At 54.3% G+C, this 17,869-nt stretch overlaps 4 protein-coding genes across 4 annotated transcripts; 2 read left to right on the forward strand and 2 right to left on the reverse strand.

The window, feature by feature from the left end:
* Positions 1–291: 291 nt before the first annotated feature.
* On the reverse strand, positions 292–843 carry DL89DRAFT_272603 (uncharacterized protein). The gene has a single exon (XM_040888997.1). It carries the CDS (start codon positions 821–823, stop codon positions 371–373), a length of 453 nt encoding a protein of 150 aa, XP_040739199.1. The 5' UTR covers positions 824–843; the 3' UTR covers positions 292–370.
* A 2,017-nt stretch (positions 844–2,860) lies between these two features.
* DL89DRAFT_42272 (uncharacterized protein) lies at positions 2,861–3,417 on the forward strand. The gene has a single exon (XM_040891645.1). It carries the CDS (start codon positions 2,985–2,987, stop codon positions 3,321–3,323), a length of 339 nt encoding a protein of 112 aa, XP_040739200.1. The 5' UTR covers positions 2,861–2,984; the 3' UTR covers positions 3,324–3,417.
* An 11,673-nt stretch (positions 3,418–15,090) lies between these two features.
* Positions 15,091–16,112, forward strand: DL89DRAFT_42290 (uncharacterized protein). Its single transcript, XM_040891646.1, has one exon. The coding sequence runs from the start codon at positions 15,431–15,433 to the stop codon at positions 15,959–15,961; it is 531 nt and encodes a 176-aa protein (XP_040739201.1). The 5' UTR covers positions 15,091–15,430; the 3' UTR covers positions 15,962–16,112.
* DL89DRAFT_42342 (uncharacterized protein) lies at positions 16,041–17,368 on the reverse strand. Its single transcript, XM_040891647.1, has one exon. The coding sequence runs from the start codon at positions 17,115–17,117 to the stop codon at positions 16,263–16,265; it is 855 nt and encodes a 284-aa protein (XP_040739202.1). The 5' UTR covers positions 17,118–17,368; the 3' UTR covers positions 16,041–16,262.
* Positions 17,369–17,869: the final 501 nt, after the last annotated feature.

Here is a 17,869-nt window from a genome sequence, read left to right on the forward strand (position 1 = left end):
ACAGTCTGGCATCGTAGCTCACAGATCGGTACCTGGCTCTGAGTAGGTGTATTCGCCCTAGGCATGGGTTCTCGTTCGGATTCCTGTCGGCGTTTTGATTTCCATGACATGGTAGGTATGATTACAAATCGGCTATTGGCAATACGATGTCTGGAACCAGGCAATCATGTGCGGAATCTGAGCAGCAAGCAGGAGAGAGATCTGTGCTAATAGCTGCTGATTTCCTGCTGACTACACTGTGTGCCGCCTATTTCTGAGAGACCCAAAGTACTGGACTCGGGTGTCCTGCGGTTTCTGTGGACAGTCCATTGCACAAAAAGAATCTTCAAAGAGCAGATAAGCTTATTCTGCGCAGCCGTTCAGCGAGAGTTCACTTGGGTTGTTCGACGTTCTCTGCAATCGACTGGTGGATCCGCAAAACCTCGCCCGGTGCCGATATCTCCCTGTCGAGGAACGATGCCGTGTGCATCTCGCTCATAACGCTCTTCATCTGATCCACCTGGCTCGAGCCGATCGAGAAGCCCAGCTCGTCGAGCTCTGCCAGCAGCGCACCAAGCTCACCCGCATTTGGAACAGTGCTTTCAGACTGGTGGCCGGCAGACTCCGACATGGCTTGACTATCAAGGCGGGCAATGCTGGTTGGATGTACTTGGCGGTATGCCGAGGCAACTTCGTGCAGGTAGCCGAGGACCACCAAGGGCAGGGCAGAGTTGACAAACTCTTGTTGCTGCTGCTCGACCTTCCCTGGCCTTGTCGAGATAAGCGAGGTGGACCCGACCGATCCCAACGATAGTGCCAATGCTACGAGTAGATTAATCTTCATTGCTGTGTGATAAATATCCGGAGCGTGGAGGCAGGTGCAAGCAGGCTGCTGCTGTCAGAATTTGGCATGGTGTAGCGGCATTGGCAGATAGCTAGCGGTGTTTACTGTGTCGCACTCTGGATGCATGGAACGCTGGAAGTAACCATTCATTTAGCACTATCTTTTATTTGATATCCAATTTACCACACTCTACATTTGTAATTAATTAGCAGTCTCTGCAGACTACATCCTGGCCGTGGCAAGGGTTCTGCCATTGTGTGCCAGCAACGCGGAGTTGGGCCGCTTGATCCTGTTGATCTTGATTGCAAATTCTGCAGAAGCGGCAATCCGCTTGTGCAGCTGCAGTCATGCGTGAAGCTGAGAAAGGGGTGCTGTCCCCCTGATCGCTCGTCATCCTATCGAGCGAGCCAGTCAAAGCCGTCGGGAGTTCGTGAGAAACCTGTCCCGAATCGAAGCGAATGGCTTATTTGAAATGCCCGACTTCGCAAGAAAGGGGGATTGTCCACGTGAAATGCACGTCGCCGCGCTAAAGAGCTGAAAAAGGGGGCGGCAGGCAAGACAAAAACACCTCAGGGGGTAGTGTCGCCCCTATAAAAGGTGTGTTTACTGTCGCCCGCCGTTCTCCTTTTCTCTCCCAGATTAAGCCAAACCACCTACCCCTGTTTCCTCAGTAAGCCTTTTCAACGCCTTTTCCCTACCGCAATCTATTATCCATGACCTCTCTGTATTCTGACGAGCCTTGGAACGAGCGCAACCTGGACAACTATCTGGTCCGGGCCCAAGAGCCGTTCAACGCCGAGGCCAAGCTCGAAAAGCTGGTCGAGCACTACATCACGCCGACAGACCGCCACTTCCGCCGCAACCATGGTTCCATTCCCAACCTCTGCAGAGACTCGTGGCGAATGCAAGTCGATGTCGATGCGGTGCTGCCCGCCAAAACACAGCTGTCGTCAAGCATCAAGCTCGCGGATCTGACCAAGCTGCCTGCATTCGAGGTTGTTGCTGTCCTCGAGTGTGCTGGAAACCGCCGTGATGGACTCAAGGCAATCAAGCCTGTCAACGGCGTCATCTGGGGACCGGGTACGGCGTCAAACTCGCGCTGGACCGGGTGCCGCCTGCGTGATCTGCTCGTCAGCGTTGGAGTGCCAAAAGATCTGTGCCACCCGTTCTACTCGACCCCCAAGCACGTCGAATTTGCCGGATTCGGCGATGCCAAGGAGGATAAGCACTATGCGTCGTCAATTCCACTGGAGTGGATTATGAATCCGCTGAACATGGTGTTGGTTGCATACGAGATGAATGGCCAGCCTCTGACGCGAGACCACGGATTCCCCGCACGGATTGTTGCTCCTGGCATCATCGGCGCGCGCTGGGTCAAATGGCTAAAGTACATCCGGGTGCAGGACGTGGAGTCTGACAGCTTCTACCAAAAACTCGACTACAAGATCCTACCGCCAATGGCTGATGCCCACAACTGCACAGAGTTTTGGCCCAAATTCCCAGCCCTAATGGAGCTCAATATCCAGAGCGTCATTTGCCGCCCTGCGCCAGAAGAGGAGCTACAGGTTGGCCGGCCGTTCGAAGTCCAGGGCTACGCGTTCTCTGGCGGCGGCCGTGCGGTTGACCGAGTTGAGGTGTCGCTTGATGGCGGGAAGACATGGGACCTGGCAAGGATCTATACAATGCAGACAAAGTGCAAGGATGGCCAGCGTGACTGGAGCGCGAAGCAGTGGGCGTGGACTCTGTGGGCATACCGCATCGACCACGTACCAACCGGTTGCACAATTGCGTGCCGTGCCTGGGACTCTGGAGGCAACACGCAGCCAAGCGAGGCCGTATGGAATTACCGCGGTGTCATGAACAACTCTGTTTATAAGATCAAGCCACCAGTTCGGCTGGAGAGCCGCCTTTGAATGTGAGTGCACTAACTTTGGTTTTATGCAAGGGCAATGCAAGCTTTCAACCTAAATGTCTATATTGCTGGCACTGAACCCGCTGAGTGAGAGTTCAGTGCTGTGCATGCTTTATCTCAAGAATCCGATGGGTTGCACAAGAATCAGCTAAATCGAGCGCCCAAGCTTCCTGAAAGCCCAGGTATCGAGTAGTGGCTCTAGCACACAACTGTAAACCCTGTTCTCGGCAAGACTCTGGCGATTCAGCCATGCCATTAGGTCAGGAAACTACAAAGCACATGGTATCAAAGGTGGTAGCAGCGGTATTGGGGACAGCACTTGCAATATCCTACTCGCCTGGATGGCTTCATATCGAGTACAGCAAGGGTGAGGTATCTATCGACGCTATCTTTATCTTTTCGGATATCGTCTTGTTTATATATTGTACTCTGGTTCCAGGCACCTCCCATATTGCCCCCGGGCCATATGCGCTATCAGCTGCTGGTACTGCTTGTTGCCAATATGCTGCTGTGCCTGTCAGTCGTCGAATGGCTCCATTGCTGAGTCACATCGAGCATTCGCCGATCCATCATGGCTGTAGTGAGTAACAGCGGGCGTTTATCTGGGGTACCAACCGGAGCCTCCTTGCCCTTGTCCTACGACGCCGAGTTCTCAAGTACTTGAGCAGGCTGAGGAGCAGCGCACAGCTCTGCTCTTTTTTACTTCACTGCTTCTGCTTTTTTCTTTTTCTCGATTAGTGTAAATCTCCTCTACAACATAATTCGAAGCTACTGAAATGTCGTCTAGCGATCGCATTCTCAACGCCGCCGTCCTCGGCGCTACTGGCACAGTGGGCCAGCGCTTTATCGTGCTGCTGGCCAAGCATCCGATGTTCCGCATCCACTCGCTGGGTGCGTCCGAGCGCTCGGCTGGCAAGGTGTACACTGATGCAACCAAGTGGAAGATGAGCGACATTATGCCGGAGGAGGTCAAGGCAATGGTGGTAAAGCCGTGCGATCCGGCGCATTATGCCGGGTGCGACGTTGTGTTTTCGGGGCTGGACGCCGCGGTGGCAGGCGACATCGAAAAGGCTTTCTTTGAGGCCGAGTTTGCGGTGTTCTCGAACGCAAAGAACTACCGCATGGTGGAGGATGTGCCACTGTGCGTGCCGGTGGTGAACACCGACCACTACCAGCTGGTTGCGCATCAGCGCAAGTCGCTGAACCTGCAGAAGGGCTTCATCGTGACCAACTCGAACTGCTCGACATCTGGTCTGGTGGTGCCGCTGAAGGCGCTGCAGGACAAGTTTGGCGCGATCTCCCGTGTTATCGTGACCACGCTGCAGTCGATCTCAGGTGCCGGATACCCGGGCGTCGCGTCGCTGGACATCCTCGACAACATCGTGCCGCTGATCTCGGGCGAGGAGCCCAAGATGGAGGCCGAGGTGAAGAAGATCCTGGGCGGCATTAACAGCGATCTGTCGGCCTGCGCACCGCTCACCGACATGAGGGTGTCGGCCACGTGCAACCGCGTTGCAGTTATCGACGGCCACACCGAGTGCGTCAGCGTCGAGTTTGCCGGCAAGCCGCCTTCGGTCGAGGAGGTCAAGCAGTGCCTGCGCGAGTACACGTGCGAGGCCCAGGAGCTCGGCTGCTTCTCAGCGCCCAAGCACGTCATTCACGTTACCGATGAGCCGGACCGCCCGCAGCCGCGTCTGGACCGGAATAACGACGAGGGCATGTCAGTCACTGTTGGCCGCATCCGCGAGTGCCCCGTGTTCCACATCAAGTTCACTCTGCTGGTCCACAACACCGTGCTGGGTGCCGCCGGCGCCAGCATCCTCAACGCTGAGTATGCCGCCAAGAAGGGCTTCGTCTAAGTTATTTCTGCATGGTGGTGACAATATAGCTGATCTCCCAGTGCCAGTGCGCTTGCCAGCAAAGACTCTAGCCACATGAACGAACGGCCATGTCCTTTCCATTAGAACATTCCACTGCATGAGCCGCTTAGAAAGGCAGAGTGCTTTTTTCTGGTGGGCAGCAACGAGAGAAAGCGTTGCGGCGTTAGTTCCTTCTTCAGCAACTTCTGCTCCACTATCTCCCTCCCTATTTTCTAATGCCACTTCTTTTTCTTGTAAATATCCACTAGTTATCCTCCCTTGCTCTCGCAGCCCACATCGCACGCATATCCCACAAAACCATATAATGTCGCTGCTATCGAGACGGCCTCAGGTGCTGCGGACGACCACCGAGAAGACGAAGGCCAGTATAGCCGCCAACCCAGACACCACCGCCGACAAACAGTGCAACCAGGTCCTAGCAAGGCCGGCAAAGGACAAGCGGCCAAAGAAGATCCGCTGCATGTTTTGTGACTTTTGGACATACGACGACGCAGAGACAGCCATGGCCAAGCACACAAACTTCTACCACGGCTGGAAATAAATAGCTCTATTCTAGTACGCGGGAAACTCTGAGTCTACGTCGGCCTGCCAGCCAAGCAGACCGCGGACAATGTCATAGCACTCTTTGTAGTCCAGCTTGTTGCGGATGTACTGCACCGCATACTGCGAGTCGTTGCCTCTACGGCACAGCGCGTAGATCGGCTTGCCATTGGCCTGGGCGACGATATCCGTCAGTTCCTGCTGGCGCTTGTCGAAGTCCGCCAAAGGGATGTTGAGTGAGTTGGGCAGCTGACAGATGTCAAACTGCACTTTCTCGCGCACATCCAGCAGGACATGTGGCTGGCCTGAGTGAACAACGCCACTGTACTGGCGGCACGAGATGCGCTGGCTGGGATCCTGAAGGATATGTAGGTCGGCCGCTGCATCATTTGGTCCGCTGCCGCAGAATGCCACATAGTCAACTAGCTCCGTGATACTTGGCGCATCGCCGCACACCGCGCAGCTGGGCTTGCGCGGCCGCAGCTTGATTGAGCGGAAGTGCGGCTGCGACGTGTAAGAATACAGAAGCATGTTGGGCTTCTCTTCCTGCTTCTTGCCTGTGATTACCTTGACTGCCTCCATGGCCTCGAGACAGCCGATGATTCCAGGCACCACACCTAGGACCCCTGTCTCCGAGCAATTCGACAAGGTCTCAACTGGCGGCGGGGTCGGGAACAGGCAGCGATAGCATGGCCCACCGTTGTAGTTGTACACCGTCAGCTGTCCGTCCAGCCGCACGGCACTGCCCGATACCAGCGGGATCTTGAGCATCACACATGCGTCGTTGATCAGGTACCGCGTTGCCGCATTATCTGTGGCATCGACAACAACGTCGTAGCCGCGCATAGTATCCAGGGCATTGGAGCTGTCGAGCAGGACATCATGCACAACTACTCTGCACGACGAGTTAAGCCGCGACAGAGATGTGTGTGCTGACACAACCTTGGGTACATTGCGTGCCGCTTCTGTGTGGATGATCTGTCGGTGCAGGTTGCTGTTGTCAACAACATCATGGTCGATTAGGCCCAAGGTGCCAATCCCCATTGACGCCAGGTACATTGCACACGGCGAGCCGAGCCCGCCGGTGCCGACGATCAAAACTTTGGCGTTCTGCATCTTCAGCTGGCCCTGGACTCCGATCTCGGGGACAAGCAGCTGCCGGCTGTAGCGCCGGATGTCGTCGGGGACCAGATGATCCTTTTTCTCCACATGTGCTGCCTCCCTTTGGTTCAGTCCCTCGAGCTTGACAAGCTCTGATTCGAGCTCGAGTTCCTCAGCCCGCAGCTTGGCTAGTCGGGCCTTGATTTCCTGGATTCTCTCTGATGTTGACATTGGGCGTAGGTAAGAATGGATTCAAGGGGTTTTGCAAACCAGGCAGCAAAGGGCACAAATCGCTATATTTTCATATCATATGACAGAAACAAATGGGATTAGCGAAAATGAAAAGAAAAAGAAAAAGGAAATAGGTTCGAGTGCCTCGGATGTGCACAGCATACAGATTAAAAACATGCCGATGCTTGCTGTCATTAGCTGGCACCACATGCCTTAGATACCAGTGTTGACCATACCAGCGACACGCAGAACCATCCCACGCTGTGGCTTCTTGCTGGTTGGATAGATGGGCAACATGCTGCCATCATGGAGCTCAAATCCGTACGGCAGTTTCTTGGCGAGCCCATTCTTGCAGTCCAACTGGAGAATATGGCAAGACCACTTCATGTGGCCAGGCTGTCCACAGTAGAAGCAGCTCTTCTCACCCATTGCATCCTTAGACTTTGGGTTCGTGGGATGCGTTTTCTCAGCGGTTGTACTGTCAACCGGTTCTTCAGCAGTGTCAGCTCCTGATTTGGCCCTGTCCACAAGATTCTTCATAAGGAGCATCTTGTTCTTCAGGAGGGCGCCGTTAACAAATCCATCCACCATAGCGGCAAAACTGGTTGCCTGCCCAGTGTCCTTGCCATCGTTGATATCGATGATGCCTTCGCTTCGACTGCAAGAACGCCCGCTAGAGACGAAGTTTGCCAAGTCGCGTATACCTCCTTGCATCAGGTCGATCAGACCAATATTTTCGCGGCAATATTTAATGACACCAAGTATCATATCCTCAAACGGTGCGGACGGCACATGGCTCACTGCCAGGCAGCTTATCAGCTCATCGCTTAAGCACTGAGTTACCATTGCACACTTTTTACCATCCGACCATCCAGTGATAGCCTTCAGCAGCGGATAGGCGAATGACAGAATAGCTGCTTCGCAGCCTGGACGAAGTTTACCCCTGAGTAGGTGGTGCGCAGCAGAACGAAGCTCCATTTCCTCACTGTCTCCATCGCTGCCAAGAAAGTCTGCTGCCTTCAAAATATAGGGCTTTATCTCGGCCCACGTTGGCTGCTCGCGACCTTTGCCCTTTCTGACAAGCCTGCGCGCAGCATAAATATGCGCCTTGAACCCAGGCATCTTGCGTATTGCAAGCAAGATCATCTGCTCATCGGGGAGATTATATGGAGCGGTCACGAACTCTAATGCGCAGATATATTCCTTGGCATTAGTGCCATCGAGTGGCTCAATGCTGCTGTCCGACCAGACAAGAGCTGGTTTCTCAGTAGGGTTGCCTGGCACGCTGCCCTGGCAGCCAGATGGAGGAATCGAAGACATAGTGGTAGTGACAAAGAAACTGGCTAGGCCGGCTGACACTGCTAGATATAAGCAGAGGATGGAAAGTGAAGTGTTGATGCTGGAGCAGCTCACTCTAAGCATACACAGCGTATTTATGCTAGCTGGCTTGCAACGTATGCTTCAAGCCCTGGGTTCAATATAGCAATGCCGACGGTAACATGCACCCCATTTATTGCCTCCATTGTAGTGAACAAGCAAAGGGTAATCGTTTTCATGCTACCATTGTTTGACAATTTAGCTCTATGGTATGCACCTGGTGTGTCGCAGCCTACAGAACTTCACGATGACGGACATAAATGTCAGAACACCAATATGTCTATGATGGCCACACTTCCACCGTGCAGTCTTCACAGTCGCTCTGTCTGGCTCAATTTTGGAGCAAGCAGCTTCTTGCACAACTGTGTTTGGTGATTGCGAAATTGCCCATTTCTGGCAGGATCTGAGTTCCGGTGATCTGCCGCAAACCATGGTTCAGTGCAGTGCGAGATTGGCCTGATTACCAGCCCACCAAACTGCCATACAGGCCGACAGATCGTCGATGACAACATTTAAATATAGCACGTGGAAAGTGAAAACAAATGAGGATTTAAACAGAATATGGACCTGTGGGTTGAAACGGCGCGCAGGGAGAGGATGAAGGAGAAGGGCCAGTGTACAGATGACGGAATGTGGGGAGGGTATGAGATAGGAGGGACGGGGAAGGCAATGCTGTTTACAACGACAGGAGTTCGGTGGAGGCATGGGGTTGCCGGAGCAGAGCGCGCGAGCAGAGACGGCGGAGTCGGCTTGAGGCACTGCCCACAGGCTGCGGACCAGTGAGCTCAGAAGTATCCAGAAGCTGGTTGGAGCCTGTGTATGACGGCGGGGGTAAGTCACCGCACGACTTGTATCCAAGCAGTGCGAGGGGTGATTCCTCGGTGCACTCGATCTGGGGCAGGGTGTCCAGTACGTCGACATCTACGGTCGCTGCCTCAATCAGCGTATCGAATCCTACCTCTTCGTAGCGTGGGAGATTCACGCCACTGGCAGCAATATCTGGTAGCACGAAAATAGGCGTGGCTAGTCGCAGGTTATGCACGTTGCCCGACTCATCAGCAATGGCAGCGCTGAAGACCAGGTCGTGCGTGACGCGCACTGGCCCGCGGCGTACATCGTATTGGATTCCAGTGTATGCTGCTGGCACGGTAAGCGAGCGCGCAACCGACATGTCCTGGTCAATTGGTAGGCCCATGGCGACAGCGCGGTCGGATGTGAGCAGCTCGGCAAACGAGGCCTCAATTCCAGCGGATCCGCATCCAAGACGGTTTGTAGAGTGACCGGCAATAATGTCGGTGAGGTTCTCGTTGATGATATGCGTTGCGCTGATCGAGTGCGACATGCCAAAGGCGTCGACGTCGCTGATGGTACGCTCGGTGATCTGGAACCCAGCGCGCAGCATCTTGATGCCCTTTTCCATTGGCCGGAGCACGCCGCGCACGGGCACCGGCTGGCTGTCAGTGATAACGCGTGACGGCGACAGCAGCGTCAGCTCAAGCCTCCCCTGCCACTTGGCAGTCTCGGTGATGGGCTCGCTGACCAGCGAGACCCACTGCGAGTCAAGCATCGGCACGCGCTTGACCGCAATGTGCTGGGGTTTCGATGCAAGCAGGCTGCCAAAGGCGCTGCGCAGCCGTGCCTCGGCAACAACCTCGTAGGCGATGAAGATGTCGCGCGTGAACACCGTCTCGGCAGTGTCGCCAGGGATAGTCAGACTGAATCGCCACTCGAGCTTGCCCTCACGGTGATTGATTGTATGGATGATGTGCGAAGGCGTGATTGCATCTTCGACTAGTGTTGTGTGAATGTCAATGAGTGGAGTCACAGAATATGTCGACTGAAAGAGCTTCTTCCGTCGCGGGCGGAACGAGACCGTCAGATTTCTGAGCGTGGCAGCAGACCGGGAGCCGAGCACGACCCGGCCAGTGATGAATGCATTGCTGGCAGAGCCAGGGCTGCCGCTCAGGGTGACCTCAGGCGAGTCCAAGATGACGCAGAGAGATGGGCCATTGATCATTGTAGTGGGGAGAAATGCTTGAGATGACAATGGAGAACAAGGGATGCAATAGAGTTGGAACGTAGAAAAGAATATTACGTGAGAATGAGGAGTGAGCAAATATATGCGTGTGTAGGGGTGGGGACGATAGCGGCGATATAAACGTATTATCCTTGAATGGCTTGCAAAGGCTGATGAGTGCGTGTGGCTCCCAGAATGGGGATGAATGGGGCGTGGTAGAAGAATGCAATAATAAAGTGTGCAGAGTGAAAGTGAAGGTGAAAGTGAACTCTGTAGCAACTGTAAAGCAAAAAAAACCATCGCAAAGGGGGGCAATTAACGGCATGTGCATCTTCAGCGACGATCACCTGTTTCCATGCGCCCGTCTGGCAATGAAAAACTTTGGGGAGGTGCGCGCGGAAATGTAGGGCCTTTCCTCCATGCAGCTAGCCGGGAGGGGTCTGCCCTTCCCTATTTCCAAACACGGCCCTGGTGACAGATCCCGGGCCGGCACTTCCTTTACCGTATGCGGGCAGCCCAGGTGCGGCACGTTCAGCCAAGCCCCTCAGCGACATGTCCCGGGTCTTTCTCTGCCCACACAGCCTCACCTCGCGGACAGCGGATGCCAGAGGCTGACCACACATGGCCACAGGTGCTTTGTCTCCACAGGCGGGCTTTCAGACTAAAAACGGCTTCAGCAGGAGGGCGATCGGCACAGACATCCCTTGTATCCCGTCAATGCTGACAGACATATTTTTAGAAAGAGCCAGCTATGCCCTTTCCAACTCCCAGCACCCCTGGCTCTGCCAAGGCAGCGGCTTGGCTTCTCACCCGACGGATCCCCCATGCCTACAACCCAACAATTTATTGTGAACATCTAGCAGATCACAATTTGCAAAGGATATTCAGTGCCGGCATTGCAGCGCAGCTGGGTCAAAGGCCGACAGGCAGGTGGCGCCATTTACGTTCGGAATCTGGGCACATGTGGATGATGAAAGCAAAAAGTCAAAGGGCTATCACGAATGTTTCAAAACTTCCCACCCATTCACTCGAGCATGAGCCGGCAGTGCTCCTGGACGATGACTCCTACAATTGCCCGGATGGCGCCAGAGATAAGTAGACAAATGAACACTGATCAGCACCACTCACCTCCCTGCTTTTGGAGCAAGGGGATAGTAATGAGTACTTACCCAATGCCAGCAGAGCGCTGCCGCTCATGGCCTCGTTCAGGTCGGCTGGCCGCTGCCTCTCAGCCTCGTACTTTGTGATTGACCGGTTGATGCATTCGAGCAGCTGTGAGGACGGCAGCACGAGCGGCTCATCGTCCAGACTCGTTTTACTGCGCCCCCTCTCGATAGCGCTCTTCAGCGGGCCCGACATCAGGCTCTCGAGCACATCTGCGCTGACTTTGGTCCTGTGCGGGTTTTTGGTTACACAACTGAGATCCTCGGGCAGAGCGATTCTGGGCTCCTCTGACAGGAAGTCGTCCGCACCAATCATGTTTCTAAGGTGAACAACTGGTCTCTGCTTTGCAGCCTGTTCCGAAGAATAATTTCCATGCACACAGCTATCAGGCAAGGTCTTTAGCAGGCTGTCGCTGATGCTGGGCCTGAAACTCATACAGTCAACCGAAGCATCCTTGCACGCAGCGCATTGTGGAATCACTTTGTCGCAGTCAGTCCTGAGTAGTATGCAGCGCAGACAGCCATAGGGAGACTTTTCAGGAGCACCCCCGGTAGGCTTATTCCTCTTCTTCCTGATGCGAGGCTTCGACCCCTCGCTTTCTTTTTTCTTCGCAGCCCTTGGCATGCTTGCAAACAAGGGTAGAGGTTGTTGACAAGGTAAATAGACGTGTGTAATGCAATCTCCCCAGTGAGCAATGCCGGCTCGCAGGAACAATCTGCTCAGAGTGTTCCTGTATACCAATATTTCGCTGATAATGGGAGCAGCCGGCAGCCCAATCTACTAGCTGATTATGAAACAGTGATAAACCCGAAATGCCGGAGCATCTGAATGCAATGGGTATATGTGAATATTGAAAGGAACATCGGTGTATGTGGATCCAGCCTGATGTCGATTGCAAAATATCATGGTGTTCGGGTGTGCTCCTACATCCCAGTGTTTGTCCATCGGAAGCCAAACCATTGATGACCGGTGGGATTGGCATTATCCTCAGCGCCGATTTCCTAAAAATAGCCCTTACGACATGCAAACCACGGTCCGCAGAGCATGTGAAAATAGGCGCATGTTTATTTAACACAACATGCAAACTAGACGAAAGATGAGATTCGCGAAGAATGGTTGTAAATGTGTTTTATGTCTTACTCGTGAAGCAATTCAAGCGTGACCCGCCGCTTTGCATAGTTGTCGCAGTTGCTAAGAACAAGGCTGTATCCGGCCTTGTAGTTGCCTTCTAGGTTGGCGTGGATTTCAGGTAGTCTCCGCAGCCGAGTGGAGTTCATGTCCTCTGTACCAATGGCTGTTGCAGCAACAACATCCAGCGTATGGCTTGAATGCGCCCTGAACCGCTTCATAATTAGTCGTGGAACGAGACAGAGGATTGCCATACCAGCCAGTATGCCACGAATAGTCAGCCCAGATGTTTTGATAGGATAGCCTTCCTCATAGTGCACAGTCTTCCTAGGGACCTCGATGATGGCAAATCTTGGCTCAGCGAAGAATGTATGTGCAGAGTGGCAGTGCCTTGCGAGATTCTTGAAAAATTATTTCGAACCGCATTTCTGTATCCTCGTTTCGTTGCCGACATTGTAAGGTTCTTGCTGAATATAACATCCTGTCTGTAATTTTGCTTGCCATCGGTAGTAAGAATACAGCCGCTGAGCACGGATCCCGTAGATTTGCCAATACCGAGGTTACCATCTTGTACACTCTGCATGACTGTGAACTTGATGGTGGCGATATATATCTCCACTCTGCACTATGTGGAAATCCTGAATCCTAGGGCGTAATTGGTTTCGCTTGACTCAAGGATAGATGTTGTATATCCGTTGTCTGTAGCACTCCACGACATGTCATAGGTAGCGCCGGTCATACCAGTGCCAGTTGCCCTAAGATGGGACTCTATATCGGGATGCTTGACCTTTCAATAGTTTTCTCTATATAGCGCTCTCTGCTCTGTATTGTTGCAGTAGTCAATTGAGTATGATATATGTGTGTTGTTGACCATGGTGTTGCTGTAAATAATGTACCTGTCGTCCGATGTTATTTCTTGGATTGAGTTGAGAACAACTCTCATATCCTTGGGCTTCTGGCTGAATTTTGATCACTACTCTTGTGTGCTCGAGAGCAGGTACTGCATGCTGGAAGTATCAGTCATCATTAGCACTGATATGTTGGGCCAAGTTCGGATAAAGTCACCAAGTTCCCAGTTCCCAGTTATCAAATGGGAAGGGTATGGACCAACGCTTGGCTCCTGTTAAAGAGCTTGGTGAAGTTAGGTGCGCGGACAATAAGTATCAGCCTGTTGGTGGTGCTGTTCAAAACAGTGGTCCAGTTGCCAGACTCTGCATCGAATCTTGAGGTGAGCATTTTATAATCAGGCTCGTCGACCTGGAACCACGTCTGCGAGACAACGGTTCAAATTCTATCATCCATTCTGTAACTGCACGGAAACTAGAAGAAGCAAGTATGCAAGGGTGCTAGGGACAACTAGTGTGTGGTTGGGCAGGGGCGCGTTGCTGTATCAGGGGCGCTTTTTATACAATAGTGGGTGGTAGCCTTGTCCAGAAGACCACTTCCAATTGCTGATAAAATCGTCAAACTTTCTAAACATACTCCAGCAAGCTATGCACGACCAAATGTGCTGGAAGGCCTTGCTAAATAGCTGGATTCTGGCCACTTCTGACTGGAGATCTTCAGGCATCGGATCGGTAGAGCGCATCCATTAATCTATCCAGGTTGGTGGATGTTCGAAATCACCACGGCCCGCCTAATCCTGCCGCCATCTCCATCTGGCACTCTGGAGCTTCATGGCGACATTGCCCAGATCCGTCTCGCCAATTCCAGATCATATAAATCCATTTCCCTCACTCATTTGGAAAGCCTGCCAGCCTGTCCCCTTATCCGATTACGTCAATGTATTTGCGGCAACAATGAAGAGCAAATAATGACAGTAATATGTGCCTGTTTAGTTGATACGGATGAGCTCAACGTCGAAAATCAGGTCCGCGTTGGGCGGGATGACACCAGGGACGCCGCGCGCACCGTAGCCAAAGTCCGGGGTGAATGGTGAGCTTGGCGCCGCTCGCCAACGGTCATCTGCGGGACACCCTGGTCCCAGCCCTTGATGAGCTGGACCGACGCCGATCGAGCACACAAACGGCTGGTTGCGGTCGCGCGACGAGTCAAACTTGGTGCCATCAGCAAGCGTGCCGGTGTAGTGCATGGTGACGGTGTCGCCGGGCTTGGGGAAGGTCTTGCCGTCGCCGGCCTGAATGGTCTCGCGCTGGACGCCCATTGTTTGAAGAGTGCTTATGGAGGAATCGCAAGGAGGCAGGGCGGGTCCGGGTGGTTAGTTGTCTAATGAGGGGATTCATCTTTGGCGGAGGAGGAGAAAAAATCGCCGGCGAACAGGTATACTCACTTTGAGTTTGGGAAAAGAAAAGAAAAATTGGTTTCAGAAAGACTCTGTGGAAAAGAGCCTGAGACAAGGCGTGGTTTGAAAATCGGGCCCAGCCCCACAGCAATCGGCGCAAAGACCAGATGCAAGCCGTGGCTCGCGGTTGGTTTTGGAGTCGCGGCTCGGTGGCAGGTGCCGCATACTTGCTACGGCACGTGAAAGCCGCTTCGTGGCCATCTGAATACTCCACGTCGTAGGCTGGGATTTGCGAGTTCACAGAGCGTGTTTTGTTTCCTAACGTCAAGCACATTTCTCGTTCTAAAATCCCACCACTCCTGCCTCTACCTTTCCCAGTCCCTCCGCCTCTCCCTTCCTGCCCGCCCTCGACCTTATATTCATTATCTCCCACGCACAAACGACTTTTGAGCCGAGCAAATGCGTGTTGTCAATTTGGAAAGCGCTTAGTGCAAACACCCTCAGACTATATTACCTCACCCTCCTCCTCTATACACTTTGTACTTTTTCAACATACACACCATGAGCAATTCGCCTATTTCCTCTATCACTAATGAGTCGCTGCACACGACCGGCATTCAGTTCAGCCAACAGCAGTATCACTAATACGGCGGGACCCTCCGTTGGACAGGGCGGTACAGTAAGCCAGCGAAGCCCTCAGCGCTGCTGACAGCTGGGGAACTGACGACCATGTATGCACGGCAGTTCGCCACGACAAAAGCATCGGGCAGCCTTTCTACCATATACCAGGCAGCTGCCAATGCATCGACGCCGTCACCACGACAACAGCACACACACGGACTGACGGTGCTACAGTGCGCAAGGACAGGGGCGCCAGTCGATCCACACGTGTACAGAGGACTGGTTGATATTCGAGGAGCGGCTGAAGGCAAAACTACCGGCGGCTGCAAAAGAAGAAACGCAGCTACTTGGGTAAGCCCGCCTTTCTTGGGAAGAGAGAGCGGTGGGGGATGGCATGTTGCATTCTCCGCTGCTTACGGATATCCTTGGCATGCACGCGCACAGGAAAGTGATGTCGTCGCCTGGATGTTTGGCTCAGACCAGAAAAACACATCTTGCATATGGAACTGTTGATGTTTTTCTAACCGATTGTGTCCGTGCTGTAGCCCAGATCGTCGGATTCGGGATCCTGGTGGTGTACTTTGCATGGTTTGGCTTTGTCAGCACGCAGTCGTACAAGTTCACCTGCAAGCTGCTGAGCGGCGGGTCGGCGTACTGCATTTACCACATTGTCAGCAACCCAAAAGTTTCTGCAATCGATCAAATACTCTGCGCAATGCAACCGCGTCATGCACCAATTCCGGATGCGCTTCGAAGCCAGTCCGCTTGTACGCACCTCCATGACCAGCACCGCCGACCAGCAGCCCCGCGAAGCAAACGGCAGTGGCGGAATCGCACATGTCGTTTTTCCCCTCGTTCCGCGACAGCTGCGCGACGGGTACTGGGACTTTCGCACCACATATTACCGGAAGCGCGATGCTGCTAAGCGGAGACAGCAGGAGCGGGCGAAACGCGACCGCCAGCGCAAGAATTCGTCTGGCATGAGCAGCTTCCGCACCAGCGAGCGGCGGCCAAAGCGACGTTCGCACCACCGAGAGGCCTCGCATGTAGGTGGTAAGGTCAGTGCGGGCTCGCCGCCGTCCAGCATGGCGTCGGAGGGCACGTCAGCAGGCAGCGTGGCAGCGACGGGCGGCGTTTCTGGCGGAATCGACAGTGCCACCGATGACGGATCGACGACCAGCTCGTCGGTGATCTCCAGAGGCCTTAATTCGCGTGCGATCTATACGCTACCGGAGCACCTGGACAACTCCGAGAGCGAAGCGCAGGACGATATTGTGACGCCCCAGCCGGTGGGCTATGCGAGCTCGAATTCGACGCCGACGCCGGCCCACTCGACGGTTTTTTGGTCCAGGAGCATGGACCGGAATAACTGAAGACTGACACTTATATTTTTGAAATGAAAGAAAGAAATCCATAAGAGAACTGAGGCCCGCTTTACCAGTGCATGACCTCGACGCGGTACCGCTCCAGCTTCTGCACGCGCTCCCAGTACACGCCGCCCTCGCCGCGCCCTGGGGCCTGAGCTTGGACGCAGGCAAATTGCTGCGGCTCTCCATCTCAGTGCGCGTCAGGCCATTGCGCGTGACAATCTCCTCCAGGCCCAGCTCACGCCGCTGCAGCTCCAGATCCTTGGCGACGCGCTCAGCCTGCTGATCCTCCCAGATAATGTTGAACGGCAGCAAGCCCACAGCCAGCACCCGGAGCTGCTCAGACACAGCCAGGGCCTGGCTGGTGGTGACGGCCAGCTGCTCAACCAAAACATGCATGTCGCTAGTCAGCAGAATGCGCCGCACATGGGCGTCCAGGAACAGCGAAACAAAGTCAACGACACGGCTGAGCTCAGGCACGCCTACCAGAGACTCAGGCAGGGTCAGCTGCGGTGCCCAGTCGCGTGTCAGCTCGCGAGCCAAAGACTTGCTGCCGTTGCCGGCCTTGTTAGTGGCGTTGCGGGCTGCTTGAAGAGAGTCAGGGCGGCATCGACAGAGGGGACCCATCCAATGATGCAGGCTTTTGCGAGCTGGCCTGAGAAAGAGTCTGAGCGACTGGCGACAGCTTGCTGTCTTCGTCGGCGTCGGCAGCATCGATCAGTCCACGCAGGCGGTCCACAGTGGTGGTCGACACAAACTTGGAGCTGGCAGCCAGTTCGACATTGGCACCAAGCTTAGTCCACGAGTCCATCCAGACCACACAGCAGTCGCACAATGCAGGCGACGTGGTCCATAGACAGCTCCGCCAGCGCAGTACGCAAGGCGTCGTGGTCTCCCAAGATCTCCACGATCGCAGCCACCACCAGCGCGATGTCGTTCTCGATTCTCTTTAGATCGTCGTCCATCTGCGCATCCTCGGAGCTGACAAACAGCTGTGGCAGATACTGTGTGTAATGGTCAAGCTGGAACTGCAGCACACCAATGACCTGGCCCTCAGGCAGATCGGGGCAGCGACGCAGAGCAATGTTGACAAGGTCCCAGGCGTCACTCTGCGTCAAAATCTTTGTGTTTCGCATCAACACGGGCGCGTCAGGTGCGGCAGCAGGCCGGGTGCAGGAGCGTGTGCATTGGCCAGGCCGCAGCTCACAAGCATAAGCTCAATAACGCGCGGGGCAAACACAGGTCCGGCGGGCAGCACGCAGGGCGCCCAGGGGCTCGGCAAAGCAGCGGCGCATCACTGTCGTCATCAGGTGTGCCGAGATCCAGGTCGGCGCCTGTGAATTGACGCTGCCATTGGCCGCAACGCCCAGATGGTCCATGAACAGCTGCGTGTACTGGTCGCTGTCGATGTCATCAGCAACGCTGGCCACTTCAGCAGAACATCGTTCTCCTTCTGCTGCGTGGTC

This window comes from Linderina pennispora (genome assembly GCF_002104995.1).
Source record: "Linderina pennispora strain ATCC 12442 chromosome Unknown DL89scaffold_114, whole genome shotgun sequence".
Taxonomy (NCBI): domain Eukaryota; kingdom Fungi; phylum Kickxellomycota; class Kickxellomycetes; order Kickxellales; family Kickxellaceae; genus Linderina; species Linderina pennispora.

Excerpts from the sequence above, each read along its gene's own strand:
- DL89DRAFT_272603 (XM_040888997.1), bottom strand. The coding sequence starts at position 823 with ATGAAGATTAATCTACTCGTAGCATTGGCACTATCGTTGGGATCGGTC.
- DL89DRAFT_42272 (XM_040891645.1), top strand. The coding sequence starts at position 2,985 with ATGCCATTAGGTCAGGAAACTACAAAGCACATGGTATCAAAGGTGGTA.
- DL89DRAFT_42290 (XM_040891646.1), top strand. The coding sequence starts at position 15,431 with ATGTTGCATTCTCCGCTGCTTACGGATATCCTTGGCATGCACGCGCAC.
- DL89DRAFT_42342 (XM_040891647.1), bottom strand. The coding sequence starts at position 17,117 with ATGCTGCCGACGCCGACGAAGACAGCAAGCTGTCGCCAGTCGCTCAGA.